The 13869-nt window shown below is 48.3% G+C and overlaps 1 protein-coding gene across 2 annotated transcripts in view; it reads left to right on the forward strand.

Moving 5' to 3' along the window:
* NOL6 (nucleolar protein 6) overlaps positions 1 to 12756 on the forward strand; it is a 31309-nt gene extending 18553 nt beyond the window's left edge. For both annotated transcript variants that reach the window (XM_062019072.1, XM_062019073.1), the window contains exons 24-26: positions 1523 to 1720; positions 9962 to 10063; positions 11268 to 12756. In XM_062019072.1, coding sequence (XP_061875056.1) covers positions 1523 to 1720; positions 9962 to 10063; positions 11268 to 11417 — 450 coding nt within the window. In that variant the 3' untranslated portion in view covers positions 11418 to 12756. The remainder of the gene's footprint in view (positions 1 to 1522; positions 1721 to 9961; positions 10064 to 11267) is intronic.
* Positions 12757 to 13869: the final 1113 nt, after the last annotated feature.

Below are 13869 nucleotides of genomic sequence, written 5' to 3' on the forward strand. Positions count from 1 at the left end.
GGGACTGTGCCATTAATACCCAGCTCCTCCAGTCTCCCAAGCGTCATTCAGCTCCTGGCAACTTCTTTACTCCCCTCTTCCCGCCTGTCCTGTGGAGGTGGTCAGAGCTGGGGTGGACCACCTCAGCCCTGTGGAAAGCTCTTCTCCAGGCACAATCTCAGAGTCCTGGGGACAGTGGTTAGATTTTTTTCTGCTGACCTGGGAAAGCAGTAGTCCTTTTGTCTGGACATCTGATGTGGGTAGGTAGCAGCTCCCTTCTTGAAGTGTTGAGCTTGCTCTCCAGCTGGGATATGGCAACAAAATATGTCCTTCCCAGTGCACTTTGGTGGTCCAGAGAACATGTAGCTTATCCAGCAGGAAATGGCCATGGAGAACTACCTTGCTCTTGACAGAGTCCTTGTTACAGCACTTGCATGGGCAGTAGGGATGTGAGGGTCATATCCTTCTGACATGAGCAGAGACTATGCTGCAATGGGGACATGTCTCAGCCCAGAGGCAGTGAGGTGACCACTATGAACTGGAAGTCCCTGTGGCTCCACCACAGCTGTGTGTTTCCTGTGGATGCTTTGACAAACTTCTACCATTAATCACAATTTTTGGCTTTGATTTACTGCTTTCTAAGGAGAATATGCTTGAGAGAAGGAAGGCTCTTCAGAGGGATCTGGACTGGCTTGATCAGTGATCCTTAGGCCAGTGGTCTGAGGTTAGGTCCAGTGCTTGGGCCATAACAATCCCACACAGTGCTAGATTCTTGGGGAGGAATGTCTGGAAAGCTGCCCAGAGGGAAAGGACCTGGGGGTATTGATTGACAATGGTTGATCATGAGAGAGCAGTGTGCCCAGGTGGCCAAGAAGGCCAATGGCATCCTGGCTTATTATAAATAGTGTGACCAGCAGGCCCAGGGCAGGGATTGTCCCCCTCTACTCAGCACTGGTGAGGCTGCACCTCGAGTGCCGTGTTCAGTGTTGGGCTCCTCACTCCCAGAGGGACACTGAGGTGCTGGAGCGTGTCCAGAGATGGGGACTGGAGCTGGGGAAGAGTCTGGAGCACAAGTCAGGAATCAGGAGCAGCTGAGGAGGCTCTGGGTGTTCAGTATGGAGAAGAGGAGGCTAAGGAGAGATGTGATCACTCCACAACTACCTGAAAGGAGGTTGTAAAAAGGTGGTGTCTCTTCCTTCCAGTAATGAGTGACAGGACAAGAGGGAGAGATTTAAGTTGGAGATTAGAAGGAACTTTTTCAGTGAGAGGGTTATTAGACACTGGCACAGGCTGCCCAGGGAGGTGGTGGAGTCCCCATCCCTGGAGGTATTGAAAAGCCATGTAGCTGAGGTGCTGAGGGACCTGGTTTAGTGATGGGCTGGGCAGTGTTGGGTTAATGGTTGGACTCAATGATCTTTAAGTTCTTTTCCAACCAAACAGTTTTATGCTTCTAAGAGAATAAAATGCAAACAAGGACTTGGGAAGCCTCTCTCATCTCTCCCGCTCAGTGTATTGAGTAGCACTATTTTTTTTCTCCCTGCAGATGGTCTTCCGCCCTCCTCTGGACTTCTATGATGTCCTAATCCACCTGAATCCAAACCAGATTCCTCGACATCTGGAGAGCGTGGACCGGCCCTTGAAGTCGTTTTCCCGGGGTGTGGTGAAGAACAGCAGTGCCCTGAAGATCCTCTTTCCTGTGGTGGATTACGACCCTGTGCAGTGCTACCTCCAGGAGCTGCGAGTAAGTGTGGCCCACTGGGGAGGCACAGGGGACTAAGGGGAAGCTGCCTTCTGGCATTCAGTTTACCTGCCACTGAAGAACCTAGTTGGTGACATCGTTATGTATATTGTGGGAGATGGTCACTCTCTGTGTGTACCTGGAATCGCTTCTTCAGCAGAAGACCTGCTGACTGCAGCACCTGTTCCATGGGGATGGGAGTGCTGCTGATGTGAGAATGACCCTGGATACAAACCACCTGGAGCTTTTGCTGGGGAATATTTTATTTCAGGGCAAAAGTGTCTTTAATTCTCTGGGCAGTGAGTTGACTTTTCCTGGCTTCTTGCACTGACCAGAATGCCTGATTATCAGTAGCTACCCATATTTTCTCAGAGGGATATACAGGAATCCATGACATGCTACCAGTAGGGCTCCTGCTGTTAGGTCAGTGCTTGCACAAGGCCTAGATGCTGAATATTGGTCACAGAGTGGTTTCTCTGTGTCTGGTTCCATGCTTGATGACAGAAGAAGTTGGTAATGTGGGCACATGAAGAGCATCAGTGTTCAAAGTCAGCAGCCCTTTTCCACCATGTAGCCATGCCAAAGCCTCAGCAAGCTGGGGTGGTAGGCAAGGAGCTGGGTGGCAGCAGTGATCCACACTGGATCTGAATGGGCAGTGCTTTGCAGATGTGCAGCCTCTGCCTCTTTGACCTTACCTTTTGAGTTAAATGTCGATGTGCAGAGAGGTAGAACTGTGATGCTCTTTTTTAAAACCTGTCTTGACTTTAAAGTGCCATCATCCCTTACTCACAGAAGGACTGTGGGCAGTGTCAAAACTGCTGTAGAGGGATCATAGGCTGTTTTTTGTAGGAAGAGAGCTCACACAGGGCAGAGACAGTTTTGACGTTAGAGCAGGCTGTGCAGAGCTTAGTCCTGTTGAATGCTAGCTGTCTCCAGGGATGGAGATTTCCCACTTCCTTGTCCCAATGTTTGGCCACCATTGTGAAAAAGTTGCCTGAATTGCAACCCCAGTTCCGGCTGGAAGATGTTAGGCTCTGTCAGTTGAAGCTCCCCTTTCACCTTAACCCATGTAGCTAAGGAGGTGGGCAAAGAAAACGTGAAGTGTTTCTTTGAAGGTTTCCTCACCCTGCGCACAGCCGTTACCTCCCAAGCTGCATGGTGACCTCTGCCCTTGGGAATCTGCAGGTCTGGCAAGGTGCAGGCTCAGTCCTCCTGTCACCCATGGCAGGTTGGCATGGTCTTGGAGGATGAGGAGGTGAGAGACAGGGATGCACATGAGGCTTCTTAAAATTGAGGAAGCTTCAAAACAGTCCCACATTTTCCCTGCAAATAGAGCTGCTTCTTTAGCTGGAGGGACATGAGGTCGAGGGGGTGTCCAGTGCTCTCCTGCCATTGAGAAGGAAGGTGATTGAGAAGCTGGAGGTCCTGCAGACATATTGTAGAGAGCACTGGGGAATTTTTGCTCAAGGATGTGCAAGAGTGAGTGGAAGAAGCACTCTGCACAAGGCTTTGAAAAGGAGTGGGAAGCACAGCGATTGGGAACCATTCTCTATTTCACACTCTTTCATGGTGTATGGATCGGAGGAGAAGCAATAAGACCAACCCTTCTCTTTTGTTCCTCAAATGATAAGGATTTGACCTGCTGCCGTAAAGCCTCGGGCAAGAGGCACATATTTGTGTGGGAAATTGAGTTTCTTGAGACTGAAATAATTGGAAAAGTGGGATTAGAGCTGAACAGACCTTTCAGCAGCTGCTGGAGGTCCTTGTATGCACGGGGCCGGAGTCACCGTGTCTCCAAAGGAGTCAGGGCTAAGCAACCCATATGGACACCTGGCAGGGGGCTGACTTCTCACTCAAAGAGGAACTGGAGGCTCATTGGATGTGTCGATGGAGAAAGCAGGCTCCTTGGGAAGGCTGTTAAGTGCTCACAGCAAACCTGTCTGTATCAGAAAGCTCATCAGGGTATGTTGCAGTTTATAGGACTTTTTTTTTGTGCTTCTGGTCAAAGCAGTGTTAGCAGATGGCTCCAGAAGTGAAAAGGTGCAGAAGACTTCCCTGGAAAGCAGCTTTCATTACCCTTTAAGCAATTATGACTTAATTAGTCCATCTGATAGTGACATCTGAGATATCTGAATTGTAACTGCCTGTTTTCTCTCATATGGGTAATAATAGACTCAGAATAGGGTTTGGTTGGGTTACAAGTGACAACTGGTCCTAAATTCAATGTCCTAACATCACATTGAAGAAAGGAGGGTGTGAGTAAAGGTCAGATTGCCTTGTTGGAGGCAGTGTTGCGTCCACTTGATGTTTCTTGTTCTTTGCCCTGAGGGTGCTCAGGAGGAAACAGAGCAGAAACTGGTCACAGGTTTCCCTGAGGAGGGAGCTATGTGGTAGAGAGCCTAAAATCTGCTTCAGCAGCCCTGTCTAGAGGACTTCTCTTCATCTTGAAGGCTCTGGCTATTGTATTGGAGGTATTTTGCAGTACCAGTTCCCTTGTCTCTTGTAGCTTCCAGACCAGTAGCAGGCAGAGCTGAAGGTGCTGATGAATACCTTTTTCTGGGCAAACATGTGTTTCTTCTCTTAGAAAACTCACAGAGGTGATGCTGCAAGTACTCTCAGGTAACTCAGCCACATCCAACTGTGTTGGAAGGCCTCTAAGACTGACTTTGAACTGCAGGGTCACAAGCAAGAAGGTGAAGCCATCACTAGAAACTGCTCCATCAGGAATTCATCTGGCATTGTCTCTCTGCTTATGTTGTTACTTAAAGGCAAGACCTTTGCATCAGCTTTGTGCTTTGACTTGCTTTTGTTGGGAGCCTCTCCAGCACCCTTTATGTCTCCTCCCCTGGCTCTCGCTGCTCTAAGCAGTGTTCAACTGCTCCTTTTCCTGCAGCCAGGGACAATCCAAATGCAGCAAGAAGCTGGTGCTGAAAAGGAGTGTGGTGACAGATGGGAGAAGGCTCTTGGGTGCAGAACTGTCTGGCTTTGACTCAGAGTAGTTAGCTACACCTTAACTGCACAAACCACAGCACTGAGCAACAGGGTTGTAATCGAGGCTGACAGTGCAGTTGTGGTGGGTTTATAGCAACAGAGGCATCTGCCACACAGTGATGCTGTGTGATTTGTCCTCTTCTATGGGCAGATAAGAAATATCTGCCCTCATCTGAGCTTGTCATGTGAAAAAAGGGACTTAAATACCTGGGCATATTAATTGAGAGAAGCAGGGGGTACCATCTTCCCCAGTGTCCTTGGCCCAGTAACCAAACTTTCTCCTGTCCAGCCTATTTGTTCCTGAGAGGTCCCTGTTCTTCTCAAATCAAAGGTGTTAGCAAGGCAGGAGAGCTCTGGGTCTGAAGGATTGTTTCATGCCTTCTCCAAGGAGCCTAATCAGAGGAGAAAATGAAAGGAGGGGAGGTGTCAAGCCCTGACTGCTTTAATTTTTACTCCTCTAAGGAGATGTGCTGCAGGAGCTGATCTGACTGAGTTGCTCTGGTGCCTGGCAGGCTCTGGATAGAGATGAAAGGCTGGCCATGGGATTTAGACAGCAAATACTTCAATTCCAGGACAGGTCTGATGGAAAGGACCTGTTCTGGGAGTCTGTCCAGACGAGAAAGCTTTGCAGACAGACACTTTTGAGGGAAACCAGGTGCCAGACATCCTGTAGAGAAAGCTTCCCTGGAGCCCATCACCAACCTCCCTGCTGCTTATGGTCCTGAGGACCTTAGTGAGCAAACCCTGGAATGGGTCCTGGCAGGTTTTCTTCAAGCTAAATTAGGTTTAAGTGTCTAAGGTGGGGCCCTTGTTGGATCTCCATCGTGACTGCTGGGCTGTGTTGTGGTGGCTGTGGAGCTGCAGAATCCCCAGCTGTTTGCTAGGGATGAGGCATGGAAAGGCTCGGGCAGAATAGATTTTGCTCCAGGGTGGCTTGGATGTCTTCTGGACTCAAGAAATTATCCAGGGGACTTGCGGATACATTTGTCATGCTCACCTGAATGCATTCAGGAAGTCACAAAGGCTCTGGTCACCTCTCTGAGGTCCACAGCTGTTATCTCATGGTGGGGAAAATTGCATGAAGCTACTTGTACCATGTCCTTCTGGATGTCTGTAGTGGCTGTCAAAGACCTAACATTTCTCACCTTCTCATCTCACTGGATGTGAAATCTCTTTCACTGAGATGTAGCTTTCTCTGCCTGCACATGCCTGTCGAAGAGCTCGTGGCAGAGGAACTGAACTGCCCGTATTGTACACAGGAGATCTCTTTCCTGCTTTACTGTAAACATCCTTCCCTCTAAAACCATGCTTTGCATTTTTTGCACCTTTAGACAAGACCTATCTGAAAGACATAGCAACCCTTTCCTTTCTTCCTCCCACAGGGTAGGAGCACATACCTTGCTACTGCACGTTGAGAAGGAATTAATGGTACTAAAAATTCCTGATCTCTTACAATATCTAACCTCTGGTTACGGGATGTAGCTGGAATGAGTGAAATCTCTTCAGGTCAGACTGCTCCCTTCCTGTTTTGACTGACAGGGACGACTTGTCCTGTAGTGACTCCAGACAGGCAGAGATGGACTGAAAAAGCTCTGGGGGCTCTCACTGCTTGGAGGAAACCTTCCTGTCTGGGTCTATGCCCTTGGAGAAGCAGAGGTGGCAGGAGATTACCTGTTCTTAGAGCTGCAGGGCAGCTATGTGACCCTTAGCAGGGCTGAGGGTGGATGTACCTGTGTATGTGTGCACCTGTATGTGAGGCATCAGCCCCTTGGGTGAGCTGACAGGGTACTTGTGGCTGCATTTCTTCAGTGTTAGTGCCTTCCAAGAGCTCCTTTAGGACTTGTCTTGTAGACAGTGACTGGAGGCTTGAGTCTCTCATGCTTTGGTGGACAAGGCTTGTTTGCCAATGCAGCCAGGAGAACATATATTGTTTTTTCATTAACATGCTGCTTTGCTGCTGCCCCAAACCCCTGGGACACAGGTGTGCATGTAGCTCTGGTGAATCAGAGGTGGAAAAGTTTGGGTAGTTTGAAATGCTTTAATCCAGTGCAATCCCAAACCTAACAGCCAGCTTTCTTTTCTCTTTTAAAACCTCTCTGACACAGAATTAATCCCTAGCCTGGTTTTCTTGACAGTGCTGCTTGTTCTGTTTGGGCGTGGGGGAAGTCTCTGTATCATATGACCTGTAAGCATCAGGGCAGGTCACAGTAGGATAAAGTGTTGACCACAATGTAGTCATGTGTTAGAAGTAAGTATTTTTAATAGCAAGGGCTGAGAGTGTAAAACCCAGAGGGAGCACTGGAAGGGGCTGCCCAGATGTGTAGTGGAGTCTCCTTCTCTGGAAACATTCAAAACCCAGCTGGATGAGTTCCTGTGTGGCCTACTCTAGGTGGTCCTGCTCTGGCAGGGGGATTGGACTAGACAGATGATCTTTCAAGGTCCCTTCCAACCTTTAAGATTCTGTGATTCTGTGAAAATATTCTAAGCACTGAGCAAATGTTGAGTTATGCATTTGCCCCTTGAACTGCTGTCACATTAGGAACGTTTCAGGTGCAGAGACTTCTCCAGACAGCTCCTCTTTTTCCAGCTGCTCTGATGCCATGAGCCCTGACTCTGGAGCAGTGAAAAAATATGTGGGTAAGTGGTGAGGCCAAAAAACCCCACCCCTAAAAAACAACAATGTAGTTGCTTAACTAGCAATGAGTGCTTACCTCATTGCAAAATCCAGGCTTCGGCCTGAGCTGCTTAATCCACTAAACCAATTTCTAATCAAGGTATTGTTTTACTGACCACCTTTCTCTGTCCTTTCATTCTTACAACCCAGATGACTCCTCACAGAGCTTAAGCTAATCTTCCAGGCCCCTGTAGACCCCTTCCCTGGCCAATGAGGATTCCCTTTGCAGCCCCAAGCTTACAGGTCCCTCGTGCCTCTAAGATGGGAACCAGCTGTGGGTTTTGCTGACTGCAGGGATTCTCCTGAGCAGGGAGAGCTTTCCATCCACAGGGCCCGTAAAGCTGAATTAAAACCAAAGACTGAGAAGAGAATAGGGTTTCAAATGCACTCCTTGTCTTTTGTCTTAAACTTTCCCTTGAGGAGGGTGTTTGCAGGCTCAGGCAAGCCCACTGACACTAGGCATGGAGCATGGGATGTGGAAGGGAGGTGAACTCTGTTTGCTTTTACTCTCCAAGCCTCTGTACAAACAGAAGTGTGGTGACTAATACACCAGACCCTTTTAATGCTGCAGTTTCCCAGGAAAGCCCGGTCCTGTGGAGGATGCTGGGAGCAGTGCAAGTGCAGAAGCTTGCCCTTTGCTGAGATTTTGAGCTGGATGCCATCCTTTTAATGGTAGTTTTATGGGGAAATGAGCTGAGCCTGGGGAGGCTCCTTCCTGCAAATGTTCCTGTCTCCTGGCCAGCAAGATGTGCCTATAAAAAACACCTTTCTCATAGGGAGCATTTTGTGGCACTTGAGACCTCGTCCTGTAGACAAATGGGCTTTTCCCGATTCTTACCTGCTCTCCTTTGGTCCAGGAACCTGCATGTTGGTGCTCAATATGCCCTGAACTTTCTTGCCCATGGTTGGGCTTTCCCTCCCTCCTGCTGTTTGTTTCTTGGGAAAAGGAGGAATCTTCCCTATTCACTGGGGTCTGAGTGTAACCCGTCAGTCTCTGCAAAGAAATGCCGGGGATTGTTGCCTCTTCCTCAGTATATTTTTAGACAGTGGTTTTCCTGGCCAGGTGGGTTGAGACAATGCCTTGACCAGTTTTAACCCTGTGAAGATGCCATGAACTAGTATGAGCTGGCCTGGTCTCAGGATCCTCCTGGCTTGATGGCCTAATTGTGTTGCCCTCTGACACTTCAAATCCTGAATCTGGCTCTGAGGGTTGCAGACAACACCATTCCTCCCTGCTTATCAGGTCTTTACCCTGAAAATACCACTCCACCCTTTGGAATCACTGTAATACCAAGCCAGTCCACCTTTTTCTCCTCCTACTGTAGTCCTGATAATGTCCATACAACACCCTTTCCAAACTTGCCTTTGATACCAATTGTTTTCTTTCTTGCACAACCTCATGGTACAATGATATCAGCAGAGACTTCTCTTTGTAAGAGCATGGCAGAATTGCAGCTGGGAAAACTAAGTGGGTAGAGGGGAAGGTTGAAGAAGGACCAGAGGGTCTGTATTTCTTGCACTAGATTGCTCCAAAGTTTTCAAGGTCCTGTGCAGAAATTTGTCCTGTACTGATGGTGTGGGTTGTTTGCTGAGCCTGGTAAAGATGTGTTATCTGATGTTGATCGCCACCAAGATGAACAGTTGTCAGGGAGCAGCTTCTTGGCCATCTTTATCAGCTGGTGATATCTCCAGGTACCACTGTGTCGGGTACTGAGCTGTAGGACCAGACTTTTGAGTTTGAAAAGTTGCTTGCATACAGCATTGTTTACTTCTGCAGCAGTGCTCGTCCCCAGCCTCCCTGCAGTGCTGGGAATCCAGCTTGTGTGGGCCTGGGGGAAACCAGACTGTGCACTTTAGTCATCTCTTTACGCAAGGTCTCTTTTGGAGCTCTACTGCCCTGCACCATCAAAGGAGCTACTTGTGGACACAGCTGTGGAAACACAGGAGCAAGCAGGACAGGTTGCTGCAGCCTCCACTGAGCATCTATCCCTTTGCACCTCAGACACTGATGATGTGGGGTTTACCATGGGGAAGAAGGAGCTTTGAGACCTTGGTTACACAGATTGCAGAGCTCAAGATGTTGGCCTCCAGTGAAAGGTCCTCATCTGGGGTTTGTCTTTACTGCTGTGTAGTAAAACGTGCTGTGGGAGCCAGGCAGCTCCCAACTGTGGCAGTTGAACACTGGAATAGGACAGCTCAGTAGTGCCAGATTGAGCTGCTGGAGGCCATGGTGAGCAACACGTGGTGGGTCCAGTGTGCTAAAGCTGGATGCTGATTTTTGGGTGCCCTTGTAGGCCTGTGAGAGATGGTGGATCAGGTTTCTGCTCCCTGGGACAGGCAGAGGCAGTCAGCAACGAGGTGTGCATGCAAAACTTTGATGCTGTATACTGTATCTATCAAGGCCTGGGGAAAAGAGGGCAGCAGGAGGCATCCAGGACTTACCCATGAGCTGCCAGTTGCTTTCCTTGTTGGGAATCTACTGGAAGAGTGTAGTTTTGGTCCTGCTGTGTGTCTCTGTAGGGAGACTGAATCAGGGATGGGCTTTGGGATGTCTGACACAACCTCTGTTTTCTGCCCAGGATGCCTTCAGCGATCTGGCTTTGTTCTTCTATGACAAGCATGGTGGAGAATTGATTGCAGTTTTGTGGAAACCTTTGAGCTTTCAGCCTCAACCTTTTAAGGTGAGTTTGTGACTCTATTTTAAACTTTGTGTTACTTTTATGCCCTGACATCTTGGAGGATTGTTTTTCCTGTGTTATAGTTGCCTTATCTAATTCTCATCAGCCCCAAAGCTGATGGACCTCATGCTTCTGTCCCTTCTTTGAGTAGGTGAAATCATGATAGCACTGTGGCCACAGTAGCTCCAGTCATAAGCAGAGCTGAGAAGGGAACGTGGGTCCCTGGATAAGCTCCAGCTCCATGATTATGGGTCAGAATAGAGCTCTCTGTCCCAGTTGCTCTTCATTAGTCCTCTCCTGGGAGATGGGCCTCGTTTGCCAGAGATATTTGGTGTGTGCAGCAGGTTGTCCCGTTCTTGCCAGTTTGAGTGTCTTACCCAGAAATACCTGACCTGCAAGAAGCTGGGCTGGCAAGCCTAGGTTGCCTGAGTCCTATCAATGTAGGGAGATATTTTCCAGCTACACTGTGTGGGTTGGCAAACTCTGGAGGGTGGTTAAGCTAGGTGTGAGGCATGCTGGCATGATTCATGCTGCTTTCTATGAAGGAAAGACGCAGAGAAACTGGTGACTCATGGCTCAGACTTGGCAGCTCAGGCTTTCCTGCTGTCAATCTCTGAGTGATTTGTCTCCCTTCTCTTCATGGCCAGAAGGCATTGGCCATTCACCTTGCTGCAGTTGAGAAACCCAGTTATTCACAGTGGTGACATGAGAGGAGCAGATGCTTGTACCTAAGCTGAGAGTGACTTGATTAAACATGCAGGTGGTTTTATTTTTTCTGGTGGAGCCAACAATCTCTTCCTATATGAGGTCTTGACACCCACCAAAGAAGAGCCCAGGCAGCTCTTACTCATACCTGTTGTGTCCCCCATCTGCTCTGCTTACACAAGCTCTTCCATGCACCTGAATACTCCTCCAGTCTCCACCATACCCCTGGCCACTGCTTCTATCTGTCGCTTGTCTGTGGCTCCAGGATAAGCCCTAAAAAGGGCTGGAAGGACTACTCCTGTGCCTCTTCTAATTAGCTCTACTAATGAGGACTGATGGCATTGTGAAGTGGAACTTAAAAAATTGGGTGTAGTGATGTTTCAGGGGTTGGAAGGGATGAGGCAGGAAAGCAATTTACTTCTCTTATTTGAGGCTTGTGGAAGTTGTGAAGCGGCTCTGAGCAGTCGCTCCTGTTAGTGCAATATTTGTGTGTGTCCTGCAGGTCTCCAGCATGAAAGGAAGGATGGTGACAACTCTGAACAGTGAGCTGGTCTGTGTTCCCAACGTGGAGGCGATTCTGGAGGACTTTGAGGTTTTGGGAGAAGGCTTGGTCAAAAGAGTGGAAGCTCGTACAGAGAAATGGACTATCTGAGGCCACCGAGGGTTGTTGAAGGAACCTGTCTTGAAGCAGTCTGTTCACTCTAGGACTTCCTTTTATGAATTAGTCCTTATTTATCTTTATATGCCTTGTTCAGAAGAGCAACGTGACCTATCATTTTCAAGAATACAAATGCCTTTTTATTTTGAAGAGAACATAAAGATGAGATAAGGTTTTTGAAAGTATTCATCTTCATTGTAGGAAACAAAGCTGTGTTAACCCAGAAATGTCAAGGCCTGAAAATTGTGGTGTGCCTTGGCACACTGAGGCAGTTTCCTAGTTCAGTAGAGGGTTCCTAGCAGCTGCTGATATTCAATTGGTTGGCAAAACTAAAGAAACACTGAGCTATTCCAAGATGTCCAGGTTGTTCCCCTCTACTCAGCCCCTGTGAGACATATCTGGCATGTTATAAACAGACTGGAGCAGGTCCATGAGGGGCAACAAGGGTAATAAAGGAGTTAAAGCGTCTGTCATACAAGGAGAGGGTGCAAGAAAAGAGAAGCTTGGAGAAGAGAAGGCTCAGCGAGATCTTACTAATGTGTTTAAATAACCTGATGAGGGAGTAGAGAACATGGAGCCAGACTCTTCTCAATGGTGCCCAATGATGGGATGAGAGGAGTAAATTGAAATGCAAGAAAATCTACTTAAAACATTTTTTTTACTATGAGAGTGGTTGAGCACTGGCAGAGGTTGCCCAGGGAGGTGATGGTATCTCCAAGGGATCTCTAACCTTGGAAATACTCACATCCTAACTGGACATGGCTTCCCTTTGAGCAGGGATGTTGGATTGTTCCTCCTGTGTGCAATGGTCATGGGATTCCTGATGGGGAAGGAGAGAGAAATGAGGGAGCGAACCCCTACCATTCTATGAGCCTATGAATGCTCTTTTCCCATCCTCTCTTCTGGTGAAGGCACCACACACGTTCCAACAGCAAAGCGCAGGGGAATTGCATGTGGAGCAATGAAAACTGACTGTGACAGCAGATATGGCAGAAACCAAAATCAGATCAAGCATGGAAATGCAAGTGGATGTTCAGGCAGTTTGGTAACTACAGACAGTTGTTGCTTGATGAGGAGCCATCCAGGTGGGAAGTGAAATCTGTTGTTCAAGACCTACTGGCCTCTCCAGCTGTTGGAAGTGGGTCCAAGGCTTTGTGGAGGAGATTCCCAGCTTGTTTTTCAAATGTTTTCTCTGAGGCACCGAGAGGTGGGCTGTGTCAGAGATGTGGCACCTAGTGCCTGTTGAAAGAATGTTTGGAGGCACTGTATGTCCTCCAGGACAGATCCATATGTGCAGTGTCCTTGGGTTTGGGATATATCTGCTCTATTTAGATCACAGGAGACATTTTTCTGTCTTCCCTGTGCCTGCAGCTGAGGGAGGCTGTAGGTAAAATCCTTTGCCTTGCCTTTGCTTACAAGAGCTTTCTGAACATACCTAAACTGAAAAAATCAGAAACACTTTTTGGGCAAGACAGATCTCAAACCTGTGAAAACAGCAGTATTTTCTGTTGCTATCGTGACCCCTGCAGCCCAAGCAGCTGGTAACAGGTCCATTAGCAAACAGGATGCAGGTGCTGATTTCAACAGGTTTCAGAAGCAGTTAATTGGGGATTAGTTTTCAAGCTTCTCTTTGTTCTGTCATCCTCTAGATGTTGGAATCGCCCAGTCTGCCTTCAGCTGTGGCTGTAATTTTCCTCGGTAGTCAAGATTGTTCCTGACTTTCTGTGCCTGTCTGCTTTTGCTCCCATGGGGCTCTTGGATATTTGGATTCAGTAAATTTGCCAATGCAGCAGTTGGAAGACACTTGAGTTGCTGCACTGGTTCTTTGTGCCACAGCTCTGCCTCTTCCCTCTTGTGTCCCATCCTGCCCTTAATTTTCCCTGTGCTCTATGTGGTGAATGCCAGTGGCTTTGAGCTGGGACAGTCTCCTTGCTGTATTTGTCTGTGCTTTTCCCAAGGGCAGAGGCATGTGCTGAAGCCCATGTCAGCAGTGTCATATGCATTGAATCATAGAGTCACTGGTTGGAAAAGACCTTTAAGATCATTGAGTCCAACCACTAACCCAACACTGCCCAGTGCACCACTAAACCATGTCCCTCAGCTCCTCATCTACATGGTTTTCAAGTATTTTCAGGGATGGTGGCTCCACCACCTCCCTGGGCAGCCTGTGCCAGTGTCTAACAACCCTCTCACTGAAAAAGTTCTTCCAATCTCCAACTTAAACCTCCTCTGGCACAACTTGAGGCCATTTCTCTTGTTATTTGGGAGAAGAGACCGACACCCACCTCACTACAGCCTCCTGTCAGATACAGCCAGTGATCATGTCTGCCCTCAGCCTCTTCCAGACTAAGCATCCCTAGTTCCCTCGTTCTCTAGACATTTCACCAGCTTCTCTGCATTTTTCTGGACATGCACCAGCACCTCAGTGTCCTTCTTGTAGTGAGGG

This window comes from Colius striatus, chromosome Z (assembly GCF_028858725.1).
Source record: "Colius striatus isolate bColStr4 chromosome Z, bColStr4.1.hap1, whole genome shotgun sequence".
NCBI lineage: Eukaryota > Metazoa > Chordata > Aves > Coliiformes > Coliidae > Colius > Colius striatus.